Source organism: Gasterosteus aculeatus, chromosome 7, assembly GCF_964276395.1.
Source record: "Gasterosteus aculeatus chromosome 7, fGasAcu3.hap1.1, whole genome shotgun sequence".
Lineage (NCBI taxonomy): Eukaryota > Metazoa > Chordata > Actinopteri > Perciformes > Gasterosteidae > Gasterosteus > Gasterosteus aculeatus.
This window is the reverse complement of record NC_135694.1, coordinates 22505946-22530702: the sequence shown is the minus strand read 5'-3', so window position 1 is coordinate 22530702 and position 24757 is coordinate 22505946. Positions and strand designations below refer to the sequence as shown.

General features: G+C 42.1%; 2 protein-coding genes across 5 annotated transcripts; both read left to right on the top strand.

Annotated features, from left to right (window-relative positions):
- Positions 1–1839: 1839 nt before the first annotated feature.
- Positions 1840–13235, top strand: tcerg1b (transcription elongation regulator 1b (CA150)). 4 transcript variants are annotated; one of them, XM_040180712.2, is made up of 21 exons: positions 1840–2030; positions 2977–3208; positions 3779–3931; positions 4667–4940; positions 5074–5280; positions 6242–6301; positions 7234–7428; positions 7690–7802; positions 8274–8362; positions 8447–8610; positions 8917–8995; positions 9166–9301; positions 9413–9502; positions 9625–9743; positions 10037–10187; positions 10344–10508; positions 10969–11151; positions 11380–11574; positions 11719–11802; positions 12124–12224; positions 12474–13235. In XM_040180712.2, exons 1-21 carry the CDS (start codon positions 1984–1986, stop codon positions 12673–12675), a joined length of 3039 nt encoding a protein of 1012 aa, XP_040036646.2. In that variant the 5' UTR covers positions 1840–1983; the 3' UTR covers positions 12676–13235. The 4 variants fall into 4 exon arrangements, with proteins under 4 accessions (XP_040036646.2, XP_040036645.2, XP_077961363.1 ...); XM_040180711.2 differs by having other exon boundaries at positions 5038–5280; XM_078105237.1 differs by lacking the exon at positions 6242–6301.
- A 62-nt stretch (positions 13236–13297) lies between these two features.
- pcyox1l (prenylcysteine oxidase 1 like) lies at positions 13298–21483 on the top strand. The gene is made up of 7 exons (XM_040180787.2): positions 13298–13894; positions 14979–15185; positions 15457–15631; positions 16592–16803; positions 17133–17273; positions 17530–17941; positions 19847–21483. Exons 1-7 carry the CDS (start codon positions 13786–13788, stop codon positions 20094–20096), a joined length of 1506 nt encoding a protein of 501 aa, XP_040036721.2. The 5' UTR covers positions 13298–13785; the 3' UTR covers positions 20097–21483.
- Positions 21484–24757: the final 3274 nt, after the last annotated feature.

Below are 24757 nucleotides of genomic sequence, written 5' to 3'. Positions count from 1 at the left end.
AACAAAATGTATTCACCGGAGTTGTATTCTTGGTAGTGCATACAGGGCTTTTAAAAATGAAACTACACAATCATGATGGGGAAATAAAACGTACATAGAAAAAAATGACAAAATAAATAGAAACAAGGCTGATCTACAAGACCAATTAAAGAGGTAAAGTGATGTGGAATGATTCATAGCATCGTCTCAGCTCTACACAGCAGGATAAAACACTGTGATGTGTTATATTGGCATGATATGGTAAGATACTACATAAACATCATTTAGTATTAAATAGCATAGAATGAGGTATACTATATACAAATATACAGTGCAACATATTACTCCCAATAGTATACTGCAGCAGTATAACAGAGTATTAAATATTATATAATAATGATACCTTATATTCATAGTGATTTTCGACTCAAATACTTTTTAATGATAGTTCAATTCATCACTACAAGCTACACACTAAAAACTTAAAACACAGAGCTTTATTTAGACATTTTTGAAGAGGTTTGTTTTGATTTCTGATTTGACATGAAAAGATCATTGCAAGAGGGAGGGGGGCAGCTGTGGAGAAAGCTCTGTTGCCCCGTGTCCGGTGCTCGGTCCTCGCTGGCAGGGACGGGGAGTTGGGGAAGAATGCTGTGGTTGATGCGCCCGAAAGCTGCAGTGAGGTTTAGGTGGAGTAGGTTGTTAAGGAGGACTGTTTCAGTGCAGTGCTGAGCGCAAACCGGATTGAAAATGCTCAAATAAATTAATGGAGATGAGGTTTAATAAAATAAAAGTAGACCTCTATATATTATTAAATAAATGCTGCTCAGTATTTAACAGATTTGATACTGAATGATAACCTTATTTTTTCTGACATCAAACCGGACTTCCAGGTCAGATTTCCCTCGACTTGACCGCTGATGGGTCTGTCAAACTGCATGGCCTCATCTGGAGAAAGTCCTGAATTTGAAGATGAAAGGTCGCTATATCAACCCTCCTCAACCAACTATTTGCGGAAGTGGCCGAAGTGGAGTTAGGGTCACGTCCAAACTGTCCTCAACATAATTTATAATTTTATACCATTTTTTTAATGAATACCCAAATGCCAGCAGCTCAATGGAGGAAGCGACGAACTAGCATCTCACTCGGTTGTTGCCAGGGACGAGAAGGCATCAGAGTCATGAGCAGCAATGTATTGGCACCAGGCCGCCGCATTCGGCCTTTATCAAAGTAGAGTGTATCTGTGGTGATAATGTTGGAGTGATCTCCTGTCCGAGTCAGATTTTTTATTCTAAATGTTGCAACACAAATAAATGTTTTGTCTCTGTTTGGATTTTAATAATTTGTATTGTACACAACCTAATATGAACACAGCAACTAAATTGTTTCAGAAAAAAACGTAGTGGTCCTTGAGGGAAGGTTTTCCTAATGTGGCACTAGGGTCCAAAGACAGACAATGAGATATTACAGATTTGTAATACAGATGTATAAACTATCTTCAGTAGAAAATCTATATTGTGCACTGACACTTTACATGAGTAATATGTCTAACGCACTATTCGACTTCAAACAATAACATTACACTCATTTTGTTATGGATTTTTACTTTAAATGTAGGACGTCCAAAAACAAAGTTTTCCACTGTGATAGATTGTTGCTTTCAGTATAGGACTTTTTCCCACTACTGTTCACTGTATTATACTCACAAAATACCAACAGCATACAAAACACTGAAACAACACACTAAACAGAGAGAGCAGTGGTAATAGCTAACGTTAGTGGTAGATATTAAAGTGTCAATATCACAGTACATTGACTGAAATAAATATTGATGAAGAACAACACCCATTGATAGACTCGCCAAGCCACTGTGAAAGAAGCACTAGCCAATCAGAGCTCACATAACTCGGCCTGTGCTATGAATGACATCCGTGCTCTTCGAATACAAACAGCAGAAACCCCTTAGGGGCGTTTCCAGGAAGAGAGGGGTTACATTTTCCTGTAATGGCGGAGCAGACAGAAAGCGAGACCATCGGGTTCAACGACAACAGGTCAGATAATAGCATATAATGTGTTTACGTGACTAAGAACTCTGTATGCTATTAAGCACATTCCCAGAATCTATTCGGAGTTGGGTAGCATTGGTCTCGGTCGAGAGGTTCAGATAAACAGTGGTCTTACTTCTGGATGTAGCTATGCTAGCTAAATAGCCGCTAACTGCTAGCCGCTAGCTTACTAGCCTGTGTTGCCAAGCGGCTCGTCTCCGCTCTCCGCTCGTGGCACGCGGCAAACACAGGCAGGTAGATTAAACATGGTCATATGTTTCCTCTTTCACAAGTGTTTATTCTTCACCGGGCCATTAGTTTGTGTTCAGAAAAACCTCCTATCTGTATTGTGCGGTCTGTGCTTGCATTTTAATGTAACGTTAAAATAATCAGCTAGCTTAGCTATGCTACATTAATCAGTAGTGGGCTCACAACTACGTCCATTCATTGTTTTGGATTCTCTGTCTGATAACGTTAGTCTAAAGATTAATAAACTATGTTACAGAATCCCGAGTGTTTGATTTGTCTCAGGGTGTACACGTGTAACGTTACCATCACCAACAGGATATCACCTGAAATAACACGTAGAATAATAAACGCCTTCTAGCTACACAACGCACATTAACGTTGCTAACGTTACATTCAAATGCTCCATAAATCATTCACGTCTGTGTAATTCTGTCTTCAATGAAATAATGTATTTAGCTTATTAGTTGATGTAAATCAACCGAGCATGCCTTACCAAAACCATGGTTCTTACTTATTTGTAAAGGTGGTCCTCGGTAATGCTATAACAAGCAGAAGTGATCCTGAAAGCTGTGAAGTACTTTCATGCATTAACGTTACATCTCTGCAATAACTTTAAATACAGATCACAGTGCTCATACTACAGTGTTTTACTTATAGCTACTCCACATCACTGGGTGTAACTTAACATTGTTTTGTGTTGTAGAATGGTGCAGCAGGCAGTACGGTTCCGCGGCCCTGCGCCTGCACCTGCGCCTGCCCAGACCCCAGTGTTACGAGGCCCACCACCACTCCTTAGGCCACCCCCGCCTCCTTTTGGGATGATGAGAGGACCCCCGCCGCGGCCCCCATTTGCACGTCCTCCCTTTGACCCCAACATGCCGCCCATTCCTCCCCCAGGAGGTATGCCTCCACCCATTGGACCCCCCCATCTACAGGTGACTGGTACCATTATTGTACAACATGCATGTTCATCTTTGCAGAATTGTAGGGCATATTCCCATATTCCAAACACCATTAATAATAGAGAGGGATACAAAGACTAACATAAATATGTTAAGGAAGAAGTCATCCATGATTATTAAGTATCATACAATTTAAGATAGTTACTAAAAATGTTGTCCACAAAAACAGATGTTGACTAAAAAAGGTATTTCCTCTCTTCGTTGATTAAAATGCATATTGTGATGATTGTTGTGTTAATATCTTGAATCGCAATTATTTGCGAGTGATGTCATTTGGCAAATGAAATTTACCACAAAGAAAGATTTAGCACAAGACGGAAACAATGAGGACTATCAATGAAACCCATTCATAATCGGTTTGACTGTTATTCTCTCTTCACTGATTCAATTTGATCACTTTGAACCTTTTAATTGGCCTGCTGGCTAAATAGTTGACTGCTCCCCATTCCAGACACCAGAAGGACTCTTAATAGGATAATGTATATACCTAGCCCCTCTTTAAAGTCTGAAAATGTAATACTGTGTATTTATCTTTTGCCGCAGAGACCTCCGTTCCTACCCCCTCCCATGGGGAACCTGCCACCTCCTCCAGGCATGTTGTTTCCTCCTGGGATGCCTCCTGTTCCTGCATCTGGGGCCCCTGCACTCAATCCTGCAGAAGAGATCTGGGTAGAGAACAAGACGCCAGAGGGAAAGGTAAGCTCGAGACTGGTTTGAGCGTATAGAACAAGCATGAAAAAATTAAAGAATGATGTTTAAAGTTTGTTTTTTTAAGTAGATTTGACACTTCAGAGACTTACATAACGTTCCTCATCAACAATAACCCCTCTGTAATACTAACAGTGAAGTATTTATATTGATACACAGCTGACTTAATTGTACGAATGCCATGATTGCATTCACAGCTTTGCAGGTTTTGAAATGCACACTGCTTGAAGGAGTCACTGTCTTGCTATAAATCATCAAAGAACTTTGAAATGGATCTAGAAATATTGGTCTGCTATAAGTTACTGTTTATTCTAAAAAAAATGTAGTTTGTGGTTTTATTCAGTCATTACAGTACAATGTGTGCAGCATACATACAAAGTAATGTGACTAAAACTGTATAATGCTAAGTTACCTACGTTAATTTTGATATAAAAGAAGCAGCAGCAGCAGCAGAAGAAGAAGAGAGAAAATAAATATGACATTTCACATTTCATTTGCACTTGTAATCCTAAAATAGGACTTCTTCAACAATGTTCCAGAGATATATCTTTTAATCTCCTTTTTAGCTTTTTGTACGGTGAACTTGCATACATCTTTTAAATCATATTTACACTCAAACCTTTGTACGCAGTCGAGCAGTGAACATTTTGCATTTTTTTGTAATGCATCAAGTCGTTTCATTTCATGACCTAAAAAAAAACTTGTCCACTATTCCTTCCAAAGGCATATTACTACAACGCCAGGACCAGAGAGTCCTCGTGGAGTAAACCGGATGGCGTGAAGATCATCCAGCAGTCTGAACTCAACCCCCTTCTTGTAGCGGGGTCTGGTGGTCCGGGTCAAAGTGTTGGGGCCACTTCAGCTGCCAGCTCAAGCAGCAGTAACACTACAGCCAGCACGACTGCCGCCTCCACTCAGGCGCCATCCACAACTCCCTCCCGCACACTCTCCTCCAGTCCTGACTCCACCACACCCTCCCCTTCTGTGTCCATTGCAGGTAAGGTCACAGTCTTATAGGACACACACACAGACACACGCACACGCACACACGCAAAAATTAAAATCTCCTTCATTTGTGTTTTTGTACCCAAAAGCCACTGTTGTAGCAGACATGTCCCCTGTTGCCCCAGTCTCTTCAAGTGTTGGTGTTTCGCCTGTCACTGTGGTAACGGTTTCCACGGTGCCCTCACCTGTTACGGCGGTGCAGACGATGCCGCTGCTTCCTGCGGGCCTGTCTCACAACGTTGGCCAGCCCACTGCAGGCTTATCTCCCTTCCCCCCGGTCATGGTGCCCCCGTTCAGGGTGCCCTTACCGGGGATGCACATCCCTCTACCAGGTAAGAACTGAGAGCGAGATTGGTCCACAAACAGGCCACAATATCTATCTGCTATCCCCAAGCAACTGAGAACTCCTGCATGTACATTGCAATCAGGTTAAATAGATGACAGTAAATTATCATACAGATTTATTGTCTGATTGGTAAAACATTTTTTCAGTCTGACATGTTGAAAATAGAGATATCCTGGGTCAGCGGGCTGATCCGGGCTCCGTTATGTCTTCTCTCTAGTGGATTGTGGGTCCCTGTTATGCTTTAATCAGTTATGAACTGGGGCCTTTTGAACACAAATATCTTCCCACTAGATTTATCCTGGTCATCGATAACTATTGTTCAGTCAGCACGTGTTTGTCAGGTAACATTCTGTTTAAAGGTCGAACATCAAAAAGTCTTGGGTGCAGTGGCTTGAATTTAAATGTAGGCTGATGTAAATGCCTTGTATGTTTGCTTTCATGTTTATTTCTTTGGCTCCTTTGTTTTGTCTTCTTTGATTCTTGGTTATTTTTCTCACAGTCCCTCACTTGGACATAATTTGACAAAAGAGTAATTTCGGTTAATTCTCTGTACATTGTGTCCTTAGTGGAGAAAGTGTCCGGCAAAGTCAGACCTACAGCACATGCAGCTAGTTTTAGATTAGGGTCGTTCGTTGGCAATTTTCCTGATTGACTTTAGATTTGAGGTGTTTTTACATTATGCAATCTCTTTTTTACAATTTTCTTTTTTTATATATTGTAACTGTTAATATAGCAATGGCCTCCAAATACATAGCAAATTGTAAACGTAATGTGAGCTGTGCTTATTCCTAACACCTCTTAATACATTACAGGCTCATAAATGTCATAATGACAGAACACTAAGACACAAGTTGATATCTACGCACACACAAACCCTGAGCAGATGTTACCATACTTAGTGTCCTGCTGTGTTCAACCAGATGCCTGCTTGTCCGTTGTTCTTACAGGTGTAGCAATGATGCAGATAGTAGGTGCGCCGTGTGTAAAGGCAGGCCCCGGCCCCAACGGTAAACACCCAGCCGCTCGCATCTCAGACCTACAGTAGATGGCATGGTAGTGAATGGTGTATTTATGAGTCACATGGTGTAGTTATGGGAACCCCCAAACAGTGGCATGGTGCTGAATGCCATGAGCCACGTTCCATCCGAGTTTTCTTCCATTGCAACACACAAAAACGTGACCCAAGGCTTGTTAAACTCAAACGTTATTATTCTGTCTGATCTTTCATCACCAGAATATGTTTACGTTGAATAGATATTTACTAACTGAATTCTAAATAATTTTTTGTCTGGACAAAAAAACAAAACGATAAAAACATTCAGCGCTCACTAAATGATGAATGCACTTTGTCCAGTTTGGGTTTTGGTAAATGAGGCCAAATGGTTGGATTGGGCTGAGCTGTTGATTATTAGAATCAGTCATTTTGAGCTGTGGGGTTGGTAACTGGAAACTTGTTGGGACAGAGTCCATCTTTGTTAGTTCCCATAATGCTAGCCGCCTGGTTTTACCGAGGAGTGATTCAGTAGGGTTTTAGAAGCAGGGGCAACGTGTCGAGTGTTGTTGTTCTTTGTGGCATGGTTGTGTGTTTGTGTGGTTGAAGCTTTGTTTGTTTATGTGGCCTGTGTTTGTTGTCAAGACGCTACTTTCTTCTTCTTTGGACTTTCTTCCACATGCTGATAATCTTTTTATTCACTCCTCTAATAATCTAATCTAGATGACCACACAAATGGTCAGAGGGACGGCCCTTTTTAAGTTGCAGTGAAACTGTTGTATCATGCTTGTTGAGCTCTCTTTCTCACTTGGGAAATTACATGTCACAAATAAATGTACAAAGTAATGCCAGTCCTCGAGAATGGCAACAACCTTTTTTTTATTATAAGACAGAAAGACGAGTCCCCGCCAATCTTTGTCTCCCTTTCTCCTCTCCGACTGATGACAGGCATGCTTCCTGGCATGGGCCCGCCTTTAGTTTCCATGATGCACCCACAGCTCCTCTCGGCAGCTCCCTCCATGGCCGGAGCATTACATCTGCCTGAGTGGTCCGAGTACAAAACCGCTGACGGGAAAATGTACTACTACAACAACCGAACACTGGAGTCCACTTGGGAGAAACCACTGGCCCTGGTGGAAAAAGGTCAGCACTGTTGACTCTCTCACGCAGACGCACATATTCTTTGCCTGGTCCAACACGATGAGATGACCAACAACACATTTGGAAGACAAGCTTTGCGGCAAAATGCACAAAACTCATTCAACGTTATCCGTCCTACGATTTACCGGCGACACGGCTGCACTCCCACAACATGAAAGTGTTGACAAGCATCTTTTGTAGAGCTACTCTAAACTTCATTGGGTTAACTGTTTTTGTGTGGCTGTTTTGCCTTGTCGTCTTCAGAAAAGGAAGCAGAAAGGATCAAGCAGCGTCTGGCCCAAGAGGAAGCTGAGGCGATCCAGATGGAGGAGGAGGAAGAGAACAACAAAACTGAAAACGCCAATCATGATAAAGTGGTATGTGACCGTCTGAATTACATGATTTGTAAAAAACAAAACAAAAAAACAACAACTTCTGGTCTTATAGTTTCAAAGCGCTGCACTTTTAAAATTTGTTTAAAAATCTATCAATCTGGTGCACTTTGTCTGCTGGTAGGAGTACGCTCACCTGTGTGCACGTGTCTGTGTGTGCCCATCGGGGCTGAACTCCGCCGTGCGCAGAGAGCAGTGGAGAACTGTAAACGTTAAAAAAAAACAGGCTTTCTTTGGGGGGGAGCGGTGTCGCTGGTCGGGGCCCCCTCGAATATAATGGTAGGGGGAAATACTGATAATTAAGAAATGCAACACTGCACATAATCTATACCTCATTAATCTTCTACTCGCACTGTAATTATATATATTGAAAGATATATTACACATATCCACTTACCGTGTCGGTTGATAGTTTGAATGCCATATTAATGGAGGTGAATTACTTTTGCCATCAAGGAGCCTAAAGAAGAAGAGATGACCGAGGAGGAAAAAGCAGCTCAAAAAGCAAGGCCAATAGCCACCAACCCGATCCCTGGAACGCCATGGTACGCACACCTCGCCACAGACCTCACCTCTACACTGTTCCCCTTGGTTGCGATTCAACCTCACACCTCTTTATATTATGTCAGGTGTGTGGTGTGGACCGGTGACGAACGTGTGTTCTTCTACAACCCCACAACGCGGCTGTCAATGTGGGACCGGCCCGAGGAGCTGGTCGGTCGAGCTGACGTTGACAAGCACATCCAGGAGCCGCCGCACAAGAGAGGACTGGACGACGGCGGCAAGAAGACAGGTGTGGACAAACGCTTGCTCACATCCAGTCCCTGATCATGGCATTCAGCGCAGCACTTATGATAATGGTGAAATATATATAGGCCAATTGTTTGATTGCTGTTTACAAATGAGTCAATTACCTGTTCAGGGCAAAAAAAACAGTGGCTACAGAAACACTGCAGTGTTTCTAACATAATGACCATTATAACAGGCCCTGCACTGGTACATTCATGTTTTTTATACTGAGCGGAAAGTGCTGCCATCACTCTTAATTGTTGTGTGCTGCAGTCTGGGAAGTTTTATATCTTTTGTCTGTTATTGACAGGTGTCAAGGAGGAGCAAGAACTAACCATTGCTACTGACGAAAATCAGGATGAGGAACCAACCAAAGCCAAAAAGAGAAAGTAAGTCATGCATGTCTGACTTTAACTTGTCATGCCTTTTCTGTCCATCTTCAGCTGTATCTGAATAAGCTAATATAATAACCTTTTAAAAAGGTAAAGACTTGAACCGTCTCTTGTATTTTCCTTCCTTTCTACTCCGCCTCTATTGACTGTGGCTGTTTCACCCACAGGAAGGAGGAGGTGAAGGAGGCGGACTCTGAGAAGGAAGTAGCGATGGAGGTAGAGCTCAGAGCTGCCAGGGAACGAGCTGTTGTGCCACTTGAGGCCCGGATGACCCAGTTCAGAGAAATGCTACTGGAGAGAGGGGTAATGCAAAGTTGTGAAAATGTATAAAAGAATGTTTTGGGGGGGGGAAAGTGAACATATATAACTTGATATTGGGCTGTCTTTCTAATAAGGACATTGTCTCTCTCACAGGTGTCTGCATTCTCAACCTGGGACAAAGAGCTTCATAAGATTGTGTTTGACCCACGCTACCTTCTGCTCAACCCAAAAGAGAGGAAACAGGTTCAGCTTCTCTTTCTCATGTTTTCTTCTCTCCTCTTGTTGTCACCTGTTTTCAATCCCGCGTCATGTACTGGCCATTCATTTGCCTCCTTCAGTCAGTTTGGTGATTCGGTTTTCTTCAGGTGTTTGATCAGTATGTGAAGACACGAGCGGAAGAGGAGAGGAAGGAGAAGAAGAACAAGCTGATGCAGGCCAAAGATGAGTTCAGGAGGATGATGGAGGAGGCAAAGTTCACACCAAGGTAAAGAAACGGCTGTTTGTTTTCAAAAGACATGCAATTTATCAGTAACTTGATTCTTATATTAATGTTCTTCAGGTGTAGTTTTTTTTCACAGCATGATTGAAGCGGATTTATGATTTTAATAGAAGTTATTTTACAACCATGTTCTCCATTTGGGAGACACTCACAATATAATTACCCAATATGATTAGTATTATAATACTGGTATTTCTATTATCTAATTTTGGTAAAAGTTCATTTCAAGTTTAAACTGCTTTTTTTTTTTCTTTTTTAAAATCCAAAACCCCTTACAGAACAACGTTTAGTGAATTTGCAGTGAAGCACGGTCGAGACCCGCGATTTAAGACCATAGAGAAGATGAAGGACCGGGAGGCCATCTTCGTGGAATTCATCACCGCTATACGGAAGAGAGAGAAGGAGGACTCCAAGTCCAGAGGAGAGAAGGTATCACCGGCTCACGCTCAAATGTCAATGTACGCTATTTCTGACTGGTGTTATTTAGAGGAAAGAGGTCAGTTGATTATTAAATGACGGCCTGCAGCCTGTCGCCATCTGCAGGTCCTGCTCTCCTGCTGACCATTTGTATGTGTTTGTGCCCAGGTGAAGTTAGACTTCCATGATCTCCTTAGTGATCAGCACATAGAAGTGGGCCAGCGGTGGAGCAAAGTGAAAGAGAGGCTGGAGACTGACCCGCGATACAAGGCTGTGGAGAGCTCCGCACTCCGAGAAGAGCTTTTCAAACAGTACATGGAAAAACAAGCCAAGGTATGAGCAGCTCTCTTTCTGGTGAGTGATGGCTTCGATATGTATGTGCTAGTGACATCTGATCTGCTTCACCACAGCTGTGAAACACCGCTTTTTACTTCTGTGAGTGTCGCTATAAGTCAAACTAATTTCTTTTATATGAATCTTTGGATTGCTTCTGTTTGGGTAACAAAGCAGTTTTAAAAATGCGCTGAGTTAATTGGAAATTATGTTTTGAAAAAGTGGAGGTTGTATTATATTTCAGAACTCTACAACAACATATAATTAAAAGACGGGCTGTATTTGAAAATCCGGTGTCGGATATATTACACGACTGCGTCACCTTTGAAAAGCATGAATCAATATCTCTAATATCATGTGATTGTGATGAAGAGTCGACGACTGTTTTTGTACACAAGCCTCGTTGTTGACGTGAACTAACGAATATGATGCAGACCTCACATGTTTTCCTCCCCCACAGAGCGTGGACCTCGACAAGGAGCGAGAGCTTGAGCGGCAGGCCCGCATTGAGGCCAGTCTCAGAGAACGGGAGCGCGAGGTGCAGAAGGCTCGATCCGAACAGACCAAAGAGATCGACCGAGAGAGAGAGCAGCACAAAAGGGAGGAGGCCATCCAGCATTTCAAAGCTCTCATGTCAGACATGGTGAGACACTGCAGAATATTTATTTCCTCATAATCCGCTAAAATTAGCGGATTATTTTAGATTATTTTAGTCTTTCCTCAACAGCTATTTTTTTTGCATCACTCGTCCCTTTTGCAAAATTTGACCAGACGAATAGATTAGATGGAGGGATAATCGTTTTTGAACAGTTGAGAAATACATGTGAGCCAAAGACTGAATAGGGGTTTCTTTTTTTCCCTTATTCCTTAGGTACGGTCTCCAGATGCAACATGGTCAGACACGCGGCGTAACCTGCGGAAAGACCATCGCTGGGAGTCCGCGTCACTGTTAGAGCGAGAGGAGAAGGAGAAGCTGTTTAACGAACACGTAGAAGCACTGGCCAAGAAGAAGAAAGAACATTTCAGGCAGTTGCTTGATGAGACCAGCATGGTGCGAAGTAAAAAGGTGCTACAAACACATTTTAAGCTTTATTAAGATTTGTATCCATTATCTTTTTTCTTGTGTGAACTCATGATTGACTTGATTCAACTTAATCCCTGATTTTTATTTTTTTAATAATCTTATTAATGGATTTCATGTTTGTTGCAGATCACCCTGACAACCACCTGGAAGGAGGTGAAAAAGGTTATCAAGGAAGACCCTCGCTGTATTAAGTTCTCCTCCAGTGATCGAGTAAGACAAGTTTACAGTTTAGGGACTCTGGTGGCAGGTTAAGGAGCAGTGTAGTTGCATTGATCATTGATAGAATTCAGGAAGTAGAAGGATGAATGATTGAAAAATAAGTTAAGCACTATTCCTGTTTAGAGAAGACAAAATAAAAAATAATTAGAAACACCAGAAATAATGAATAGGAGCCAATTAGACATCTGATTTCATTAAATCCAAACACCTTTTCACGAATTGATATCGGGTTTTTTTTTTTCTGTCTTAAATGCATCATGGTGTGTGTTAAATGTGTTTTGTGTCTTGATGTGTTAATCTGTCTGTCTGTAGAAGAGACAACGGGAGTTTGAAGATTACATCAAAGACAAGTACATCACAGCCAAAGCTGATTTCAGAACCCTGCTGAAGGAGACAAAGTTCATCACATACAGGTGTGTACACTCACTTGACATATTAAGACAATATTGGTTTTAAAAATATTGACACAAAAAAGTGTTACAAATCTTTTGTTTCACATACAATATACACTGCTGATAAGTCTAGTCTAGGCAAGCTGCACCAATCAGTGACTTTGTTTTCAGCGGAAAGTAATACGATTTTAAGATGCGACTTAGTATTATCTATCTTAGTATTACCATGTTTATTCTTAGTGCCCTGCGCCTGTCGTCTCTTTACGGCAGGTCGAGAAAGCTGATCCAGGAGTCTGAGCAGCATCTGAAGGATGTGGAGAAGATCCTTCAGAATGACAAGCGGTACCTCGTTCTGGAGTGCGTTCCAGAGGAGCGCAGGAAGCTCATCATGTTCTACATTGAAGATCTAGATCGCCGTGGCCCTCCTCCTCCCCCCACTGCCTCTGAGCCCACCCGGCGCTCTACCAAGTGACCAATGCATCATCTTCTCGGCCCAATTCTTTCTTGCCCTCCATTTGGCCAGAGCATGATCTACCCCAAACTCACCTTGAGCCCTGCCTTTCAGGCCCATGGCTGGCCGAGCAGTGTTATTGCTGGGGCTCATGTTGCTTAGAGATGTACCATAGAGATGAACGGTTATGGTCTCTGTGTTATGTTAACTCTTAGCCCTGAAATAGCCCTTCATTTAAGGCAACATTAGGGAACAGAGGTTACCTCATCTTGGTGACCCTGGAGCCTTCACCTCTGACAGCCACATTAGAGGTAGGGGGATAAGGCTGCACCCAGAGGATCAATTGAGGTGTAAGATAGCAGATGTAAATGAAGATGTGCGTGTGTGAGAAAGTGTATGTTTGTGAATGGTGTGTGTGTGTGTGTGTATATGCATGTGTCTGAGGCGTCCTTAAGCCTTACTGCTCCACTTTGCCAGTCATTGTTTCAGCGGCTCAGTGTGAATGTTAGTTTCTGCCCAGTGGTTTACTCTGATGTTGCAGCAATTTCTCTGAAATAAAGGCAACTTCCACTGTTTTTCAATACGTCGTTGTGTGGATTTTCTTTTTGAACAACTTATAGTATACTTACTCGAATGTGAATTTGACTGAAAGCGCTGGTATTTAATGCAGAAACCACCCTAACCTAAATCACTGAGGATTACGTGACGTCTCTGGGGAGAATGAATCGTGTTGTGACCGACGGACTGTCCCACGATAACCCATCTCCTGGGCGGATCACGTTCCGGAAGTGAATTCCTCATTCGTTCGCGCCGGTGATGTGTCACGTGATGTTTCCGGATGTGGACGGAACGAACGTTGATTGGAAAATGTATCTGCATCGTCATTAACGCCATCTTTAGCGCAGTATCGGGAACCCTTTTAAAACGCAGTCTTACTCACTGCGACAAAGTTAACTGCTTTTCGTTGTCCTGAACATAACGTTACTCTCGGTGTAAAGAAAAGGGGAATACAAAAAGAACCGCTAACGTTAAGTGCCAGCTTAATGCTAAGCTAGCATTAGCCCAATGTACTAACGGTCGCTGCACCTGCTCGCATCCTCTCACCCCGGTTGTCTCCGCCCCGGTGCCGGTATGGGCGACGCTCTTCTGCCGCTGCTTGTCGTGGTACTGTCGGCGTGGTCGGGTGTCGGAGACCTCGCGGGATCCGCTCATGTCGACGGAGCTCCGCCTTCCAAAATAGGCAAGACAATCACTTTGTAGAATTGGCATTAAACGTTAATCATTCATGAAATCTGTTAACGTTGTGTAATTTAGCCGTCGCTTAGAAATATTGGCGGATATTTTGTATTCAGAGTTCTGTTTTCCTTATTACACATTGAAGGGATCTAGAGATTACTTTCTTTATTCAAATATACTATGCGTGTGTTAAAGATAAAATCAAGTGGTAGTGGCTTTTAAAGTCAGTCAGCTATAAATGTGTGGGCCCTTGACTCCACGACCTCTTCCTCTCATCTTTACATAAAAACAATTTTTCTTACTTGTCACCATCTGCGTCCAACTCTGTGCCGTTCTCCAACGCATACTTAAATAGATGTGTTACATAACCGACTTTCTCATTGTGTGAGGGAAATCTTCATTTGTCCCATCAGTATCGATGCAAATAGATTTGTGATCAAATGTCGACGATACCTTTTGCTGCAATTTAATGTGAATGTGGTAGAACAAGCATCATAAATTAGGACTAACAATTATGTTTTATTATCTTGTTCAACCAAGAGTCTAAAACTCAAATATATTATACGTTCAGTGGCGTACAATAGAAGTCCAGTTTGTATTTAATATTAGCATTCAGACAAACAATCCAAAATAGTAGTTTTAGTATTGATCAGGACAGAACAGGTTAAATAAGTCCAAATGCACCATGGATAAGTAAAGTTAGGATGAAGGAGGGGACTCTACCGATGTTATTTTGATTCATATTGAGGAAACTGTTTAAGGTAAACCCTGAAATTAGAAATGAGTTAAGAGTGGGAAATAGATACTGTGCCCACTTTCTACTACAGCAACACCCCATCAAAAGACCTGTCCAGCAATAGATTTAATGACTTAAAATGATAAACAAGTGTTGCCTTTTACTCGCTCCATTGTAATAAGTTAATGTTTTATAGTTTCTATCCTATATGTAATCTTGCCTTTAAACTCCCTGTTTGACATACAATAATACAGACAAGTCCGTTTGATTAAGTGTCATTAAATTTCCACCAAATTTCCCTTCAAAGACATATTGTGTTGTCACAATTCTTCTCTGATCCTCTGTGCTGCAGCGGTGGTCGGGGCGGGGATAGGAGGCAGCGCCACAGCCCATTTCCTGAGGCAGCACTTCGGGCCTGAGGTCCAGGTAGACGTGTTTGAGAAGGCGGAGGTCGGAGGCCGTCTTGCCACTGTAACCGTTAACCACAACGACTATGAGTCTGGCGGTTCCATCATTCACTCCCTCAACCTCCACATGCAGGAGTTTGTCAAACAGCTAGGTTTGTGTACATACTCACACGGCACCTTAGGCTTAAAAGACAATAGTAGACAACAAGTATGAATATGTGAATACTTTTGTTAATTTAGTCACACCTTCAGAATGAGTAACCGATGGAACCTGCAAACATCGGTAGGGGGTTGCATGCAAAGATTCAGAGAAAGATGAAATTTATGTCAAATCACAGTTTGTAAAATATATAGAGGAAAAGGTTTCATTAAAAGAAAAGAAAAGGAAAAAAAATCTTTGTCATCTTGTGTCCGCCACTCAAGGTTTAAAGTACCGACGCAGCGTGGCCGGTAAGACGGCTGTGTTTAACGGCGTGGAGGTGATTCTGGAGGAGACGGACTGGTACCTGCTGGACCTGTTCAGGCTGTGGTGGCGCTACGGCATCAGCTTTATACGCCTTCAGATGTGGGTGGAGGAAATTATGGAGAAATTCATGAGGTGAGCTAGAATGATTAGTGCCCTGTTTGCTTAGGATGTAGCTGTGGGCCCGTCAAACCTGGGTCTTTGCTCCTGTGTCAAAGCGGCCTTCTTTTGTTGTAGAAGGGGACCTACTTTGGTTTCTACCTCGACCACTTCAAAAAGATATGTGATTGATCCGCCGGGTCTGATAACATATTGTTTCCCATCGGTTTCTGGTAGTCCAAGATAACAAGTTACCTTTTTTTTAAATGAAGCCAAATGAATTTCGTCCAGTGTTCCAGCAAAGTCTATCAGGTTTAAACCTTTTTCTTCGCAGTTGATTTCACTCATTTGAATTCTAGACCAAAACAATTACTATTTAGGTGTAGAATAAATCCAAGAGAGGGGGCGGGGGCACTGTCGCCTCACAGCAAGAAGGTCCTACGGACCAATCTAAATTGTCCGTAGGTGTGTGAATGTGAGTGTGAATGGTTGTATGTCTCTGTGTAGCCCTGCGATTGGCTGGCGACCAATCCAAGGTGAACCCCGTCTCTCGCCCGAAGTTGGCTGGGATGGACCCTGTGTGCGACCCTGTGTGCAGGATAAGCGGTTTGACGGATGGATGGATGGATGGATGGATGGATGGATAAATCCAAGACACGGCCCCACAGTGTCACAGTAAATGGTTGAAACAAATACTAGACTATTTATTATATTCCACGACTGGAGCTGTGTGCGATTTTCTAAACATGACGTTTATATAACTACGACAACAGAACTGTCCTCCATCGGCCTGTTGTGTTTCAGGTATCAGGTGGTGCACAACATCACAAATAGGGACAATGATTGTCTTCTATCAACAGCTATGAGCCTGTATATTCCTCTGTCCTATTGCTGAGATAAGATGATAGTTCTTTAGAAAGGAATGCGATCATCTGCCCACTGATTTAATAATTCAATAGTATAATTGATTATTAATTTGTTGCATGTACAATACAGGATCTACAAATACCAGGCCCACGGTTATGCCTTCAGCTCGGTGGAGGAACTATTGGACTCTCTTGGGGGGAGTGGCTTCATCAACATGACCCGGAGGCCACTCTCTGATTCGTTGCTGGAGCTGGGCGTGTCACAGCGCTTCATCGATGAGGTCATCGAGCCAGTCATGAGGGTGAACTACGGACAGAACGTCAGCATCCCAGCCTTTGTAGGTCAGATGAGTGTGAAGAAATAAACAGCGGAGGGAGCTACGGGGGGTTGAATAATAAAAAAGAATTTGGGGAAGATAAAGCCCGTCCTGCTGAAATTCGGGCCAATGTAGGTCAGGAGAGAGGAAAGAAAAGAGATGAAGGAGACGCAGAAGGGAGGAGTGGGAGTCAGAAATAGAAGAGAGGGGAAAGGTGAGAGGAAGGGTGGCCTATGGGAGCAAGAGAGCAGGGAAATGTGTGGGCAGCTGATAATTGGTTTACAGCCCATGGCACTGTTGTGAGAGAGAGAGTGTGTGTGTGTGTGTGTGTGTGTGTGTGTGTGTGCATTACAGGTGCTGTGTCGTTAGCTGGTGCCCAGAACAACCTGTGGGCGGTGGAGGGAGGCAACAAGCTTGTCTGTTCTGGTCTGCTGAAAATGGCGAACCCTAACCTGCTGCAAGCACAAGTCGTCTCCATCTCGCCGGTGTACTCCGGTACAGTCCACAGGAGCCAAATACTAGCAACTTGTAACTCGGAACAAACACACAGTCGATGCTTGGTTTCTCCCAAAAAATAATTAAACCGTGTCACTGGCTTGGCCGACACGAGCGAGAATGAATGAATATATATATATATATATATATATATATATATATAATAATATCAAATCTAACTCATTTTAGGGGAGTAATGTAGATACATTTGCATCTGAATCGTGTTGTGTTGACATTGTGTGTGTTTTCCTGACAGGTGAGATGCCCCAGTACCAGCTGACCTTCACCACAGCAGCGGAGACGGGATCGGATCTGTATGACATCGTAGTGTTGGCGACGCCTCTCCAGGCCAGTGTAAGGTCCGGGATCCGGTTCCACGGTTTCACTCCTCCCTTTGAGGAGCTCCCCGGCAACTATCACAGCACTGTGGCAACCATTGTCCATGGTTACCTGAACACCTCTTTCTTTGGCTTCCCGGACCCTCGCCTTTTTCCCTTTGCCAGCGTGTTGACAACCGAGACACTCGATCTGTTCTTCAACAGCGTAGCAAGTGTTTGTCCGGTCAACATCTCGACTGGCTTCCGGCGGAAGCAGCCGCAAGAGGCTGGAGTCTATAAAGTGTTCTCGCCGCAGCCTCTGGACAAGGCTCAGCTCAAAACGCTGTTCAGGTCAGTCACCAAATCCCAGCCACTGTAAACATGGTGTTATCAAGGGCCACAACTAACTATTATTTTCATTAACACATATTTTGGCCATGAACCTCTCAACGAGTCACTCTGTCGATGAAATAGGAAAAAATCCCATGATAATTTCTTATAGTTAGATAGTTTCAATCAATTGTTCTTGTTTCGATAGTTCATCAGTCCAAACCCCAAAGATATTAAACTTATAATCTTATCTTGACACCCTGAATGACTCGGACAAGATTATCCAAATTCTTGTAGCTGCATTTTGCCAGTCCACCTAAACATTTACCCCAAATACCAGGGGCCTCATTTATAAAACCTTGCGTAGGATTTGCGCCAGAAGTGGCGTACGGATGAAACATAGGATGTGCGTACGCACAGAAATATTCAGACTTATAAAACCGTGCGCATGCACGTCCTACGCAGTTTTCTCTTAATAAATCGCAATCACTCCTAATGCAGCGCAGTTTTTGCGGCTTCATGCCACGCCCATAGTTGCCCATATATAGTCTGTGGAACGCCCACAAATGAATATTCATCAATTGCGAAATCATGACAAACACCGAGGAAAACAAAGAAGCCTCACAACCTCAGACCGTGGCCGAAAAAAAGAAAAAATGGTCTGACATCAAAGTGGATGCAGAAAAGCGTTTAGCGCGCCATCACCAAAGTGTGTCTGCCACAGCTCCGCTGTCCCCTCTTGATGAGAGACTGGCGGCAATGATTGGGGATCGGGGACAGGGTCCGGGCCAACATCGGCGTCAGGGTGGTCGAGGCACGTTTCGAAGCTGTGCCACATTATGTAGCACAGCACACGCCAGCACGGTTTTGCACACCTTTTCAGGAGTAAACAATAACCTCCCTCCAGTGCAGTCGAGGCAGCGCCATCTGCCCTTAAACAGGCCGATGGTGCGCTGCACTACAGCGCGAATCCTTCCATGTGCCACATCTTATAGAGCGCAAGATCAGCCTTTTCGCGTCATTACGCATTGTGACGGCATCATGGCATTTTATTACCGTCCATTTGATTGCATATGACAAGCAACAGCTGTGTTTTGAGGATGAATTGCATAACATATTTCATTTTTTCTTTTTGAAGATTTGTTTGTTTTACGCTGCAGATCGATCAATCGGGTGTTCGTGTTATTTATGAGAGGCAGTATTGGCGTTTCTTTTACACAAGTCGAGTTTTACACACTTTCACACACGTTTGCGTGTCTCTTGCATTTGCCGACGGTTCTCATTTCACCCGTTTTTGTGCGTACGCATGGGTCCGAGCTTGCGTGAAGGAAGCACATTTTTCTGTCAAGTTTGCTTTTTATAAATACCAATTATTGCGTAGAGAGCGGCGTACGCCTACTTTTGTGCGTATGCAACGTTTATAAATGAGGCCCCAGGTCTGTTTCTGGAGACAGCAGTGCCTTCAACTAAATTATGCTAATATGATTACATTCATCAGTTAAACTAATGTTATTCAGCCTCAGCTGATGGGAATAACATTAGTTATGTTAGTATTTGGTCATTAACAAAGTAAACATTTGGATCTGAAAGGTTATGGGCTCAAAATTCATTCTCCGGGAACAATGAATGTGTGTATTCAATTTAGTGTCAATCTAAATATATCAAGATATTTTACAACCTCATGGTCGCACTAAGGAGATCACCAAGGTCGGTCCTCTGGGGATCATGAGTTTTTGCACAACGCGTCACTGCAACCTATCAAATAGGTGTGGAGGTTCAGCCTGGACGTGGCGGACCGAATAACACATGACATTGCCATCCACGGAGCACGGCGCTAGTGCCGCTGCAAAGCTGACGTTTACTCATTTGGCAACAGCCATTTAGAATAGTTCTTTCCTCCTTTCTAACCGTGCCTCTCCATCTCAGGTCGTACTACTCCGTGCAGGTGACCGAGTGGCAGGCCTACCCGTGTTACGGCAGCAGCCAGGGACTGTCGCCCGTGGAGCTCCACCCAAATCTCTACTACCTCAATGGCATAGAGTTAGCCGGCAGCGCGATGGAGATGAGCTCGGTGGCGGCCAAGAACATCGCCCTGTTGGCTTACCACCGCTGGAACAGACAGACCGACATGGTGGACCAGAAAGATCTGATGCACAGGATCAAGACTGAACTATGACCTGGTCGAGTGAAAACCTCACAGCATCACTGAGGTGATGTCCGTATTAAGGTGCAAAGTTTTACTGTTTGACTGAAGTCACTAGTGGCTAAGTATCGTGTGACTCATCCAAGCAATAGATCCCAGGTTTAATAAAACGAATGAGAAATTTGCTTAACCCGCCTTCACCTAAAGAAAATGAAACATAGAGAAAAACATGTAGGTATCAAAGTCGAGTTGAGACTGAAACTGATTTCATTACACCACTAAAAAAAACTGTGGTGCTGCGCTACTTTCAAAGAACCGTTTGATCTCACTGATGGCTTCATTTCCTACGCCTGAGACATTGCAGGTACATGACATTTTCAGTACTGTTTGGGGAATAATTGCTAATGCTAGTTGGAGGTTTCATCCAAAGATACACCTGCAGGAAGCTTTCCGAGGAAACCAAACAACTGTGGAAAACACAAGCTAATATCTATTAGTGAAGTGAATGAACTCACCGTCTTTAATACGTTTCCGTTGTTGTGAATGACTACCAGTTTGGCTCTGTGTAAATAGAAAACGCCCTGAAGATTGAGAGCTGAGACTCTTCTAAATGGCTGCTTTTGTCTACAGCGGAACAGCGATTAGATATCTGTGGTTTGGACATATAAACCAGCCCTTTGTTATATAATCCAAAACAACTGGTCCTTGTTGCCACTGTCTATACATTTCAATTTCTATTAATTGATTTCTGTAGGATTTATGTAAACTAATAAAATTATTATTCAGTGACTCATAGCAGTGGCCCACTGGCTCCAGTTCCCCCCTTTCATCAGACTATTTCGGGTTTATCGCCGTTTCCTGCTGCTTTTGTTGCATAATCCAGTGGAAAGAATTTCCTTTCGGGGAACAGAGCCAACAAGCTTCCACACTGGACCAAATGAAAGCGGAGCACAGATCCGTGGCGCTGTTGGTGATAACGATGACCCTTTTCTCTCAGGCCATGAAGCTTAATTGAGATGCTACATTTAACAGGTGCTGTAAACTTAAAAAGCACATATGAAGAAAGGGTTGGACAGTCGCATTCAGAGATGGCAAGTGCCTAAGAAGACGGCGTGATATGAAAACCCTGATTGTTGATTACCTTAATATGACTGAGAAATGCCCTTTTCTGCTCATTTAGAATTAAAAAACAGTGGATGTGGACTGAAGTATATTTCTGGACTCGGAGAACTGAATGAAACCTTTGTCACTGAAATCCATGTGACTGCAAAGAGCTTTAGTCAACAGATAATGTGATTGTGTCATGTGATGAGAAAACACCAAAACCCTTTTAATTTGATGAAATTGTCCATTAGCAATGAAGAGGTTTTTTTTTCACTTCAGCAGCTTTTGTGCGAGTAAAATATTTGTTGCAATACTACCTTTCATGATATATAGTATTATTATTATAAAACCATCTTGTAGTTGACAAAACAATCTCATTCAAAGTTCACTTCGCAGGTTTTTGCAGAGCTTTCAACATCATCTCACACTCGAGCTTCACACACTAATGAAGGTGGAAAGTAAGTAGAGCGACCAAGAGTCAAGATTATTATGATTATTATGTCAAACAGATCTGTATGACTGTTCACATCTAATCACTGCTGCTTTACAAGTGTAACTTCCTGCTAAAGACAGCATGTATCCACATATTTCATTGCTCGATAAACCAAATATTGCAACTGTTAATAATTAATGAAGTGCTCTACTTTGACTGTTGATAAAATGAAAGTATTAGATTGCTATGGATGATTGTTTTTCAAAATGTATTGTGGGTATTCAGCTTTTATTCACAAAGATTTCTTTGAGTAACTCAGAACTAAAAAAAACTTACTTTACTTTAATTTCTTCCTGGAATGGTAATAAGGAAGAAAAGTCAGACGTTGGTTACATATTAGGTCCAGGCAGTTAAAAGGGCGACATGCTGCAGCTTTGTCAGCATGACGGAAGTTTTAATTCTGGGCTCAAATTATGAGATCCAAAGTCTGCCTAATTTACCTACCAAATGATTTATTTCAATCTTTGTTCCCTGAAATTAAAGTAGTGGCCCTATATTTCAACTCACTGTCCTCTAGTCAGATTTATTCCCTTGATGCAGAACGATTGATTTAAACGCTTTGAAATATTAGTTCCGTATTTTCCAGCCGACCTCTTGTGAATTATTTGAAATTTAGCAGATCGAGGATGATTTAGTTTACTGTTGTCCTACAATGTAAGAATGTAAAAACTTTCAAGGACGTGGAAGGCCAGGAAACCAAGCTTATAGTGTTCTCCACAATAGTCTATTAAATATAGGGTTGTGTATAATTGGCCCTGTGTCTTTTTCTCCTTGGTGTCCCAGCAGCAAGAGCTCGACCACATTGCTGACAATAGAATGAAAAAGGAATATTTAAAAAACAAAATGCTTCAACAATCAAACATGTGACGCAATTTGGTGCAACATGGGTCACTTATGATCCTTGATATATATTTTCATATACGTAAATATAGTGGTGAGCCTTTAGTAGAATGAAGCAATTTTGATATATTTGCAGACATTAAAACTAGTTGAGGTGATAGTCCTCTAAAAGAAATTCTGTTTTACATTTTTTTCAGTTGTATGAAAACAAACTAAAATACATTTTCTATATGAACAGTGACTGAAATCTCTATATTACTATATTTAATCTCTCGACTATTTCTGGATAAGCTGTCACCCCAGTTAAACTGCTGCCGTGGTAGATTTTGTACTTAAAAGTAATAGGACCATAATCTAATAATACTTTGTTAAAAGTTAAAGTCCTGCATTCAAAATCCTACTGAAGTAAAGTTACATATTATTATCCAAACATACTCAAAGTACTAAAAGTAGCGTAACCTTCATGATTTGTATTATTCTAAATTTGTACTTGACTGGCAAAAGTGATCAAATAAATGTAGCTCAGTAAAAGCTGCAATATTTTCCTCCAATGTATTGGAGAAGTAGCATAAAGTAGATTTAAAATCCTCAAGTAAAGTACAAGTACCTCAAAATTGTTCTTTACAATAGCTGCATAGCTCTAACAGGTTTGCATATAAACACCTTAAATAAACGGTGAAGAAAACTTAACATCAAATTATTGTACTTATAAAAACGGATATTTTTGTTTTCATTCCTATAATCTCTTTCTGTCACATTCTTGAATCTTGTGTTTCCAGGCAGCTTTGTAATTTGATAAATCCACAAAATGTTTTGACAGACTTCTACAAAGTTTGTGCTTAAAGAAAAGAATATTGCACATGTGAGATGCTCTCTGGGGCTGTTCGATCGACACAGTGGAAGCGTGTGGAGCTGCTGTGTTCAACCTGCTGCCAGCTTCAGCTGACCTGCACAGATATATTGATCCCATGATGGGTTTAGGGGAAAGATGGAGGTCATAGGTCACAGGGAGAGTGCTCCTGCTATTTGGTTCCCTGGCCTGATACAAGGCAGCCTTCAGAGCCACTAATGTGTAAACGTTTGTGCATTTCTCCTGTAAGTAAAAAAGCAATACGTCTTTCTCTAAAAGCTTGAATTCAGACCACAGCTGCTTTGAAAAAGATGAATGTATTTTAGGCTGTTGTTTACTATTCCATTTTACAAAAGGTTGTCACACTTGGTAATGGCTGAAGTCATAGTTTCTATTTCTAGTGATAGAGGGGCAGAGGCTTCCTGGAACAGCTGCTTGCAGATTGTAATTACTTTTGGGCTGAGCTCAATGGAGACCTTTGTTGAGTTATTGTGAATCTGGCAGTTGATTGCCTTTTAACTTCTTTTAACAGTTCTGCACAGGTGGTGTTGAATATTGAATTTCATGGGCAAATGTAATCAATAAATGTTAAATGTTCGCAAAATTGTTGGGGTTTTGGACAGTATAATTGTCTTTAGAAGAAAAAAGAATGTATGAAAGAAAAAAAGTTCCTGTTTATTTTCAGTTTCACTCACCAACATCTTATGTATCCTTAAGGCACATGTATCAAACTCGCGGCCTGCGGGCCATATGCGGCTCGCCGCCGAAGCCAGTGCGGCCCGCCGGATGACTTTGCTATTGTGAGAATTACAGAACGGGCTTCAAGCACGCGCGGTCGCTTCTGTGTCCGCCAGTCGGGTCGTCAGCACCACCCCTCTATATAATTTTAATAGTCTGGCCGGCGTTTGATAGAAGTGGGCAGTATCTGGCCCGAACCTGAAATGAGTTTTACACCCCTGCCTTAAGGCGATCCTAACTAAACCTTTACAAAGCAGAACAACGGTTTTGTTAGAACTCTGTTAGTTTTCTTTACTTGCTAGTGATTTGCTCTTCTTTCCTGATGGTGCGAGAACTTTTTCTTTGCTTGTTTATCACTTGTATGTCAATGGAATAGGGCGAAACCACTTCACATCCATGTTTGCCTTTGCACATTAATCTATTTGCAAACAATATTTATTAAAAATAACACACACAACGATGCATTAAAACCAATGCAATGACGACTTTACACCAGAATTGCATTCTTGGCATAAGGTAAAATCCCTAAGAAACTGCATTCATGACCCCATATGTGGAATTCACATATACAGAAAACCCTAACTGAATAACTCTATAAAAATGAAACTGTTTTTTTTTGCTGGGTTTTCGTCCTAATTATGCACTGTATATATTCGAAATATTTCTCTG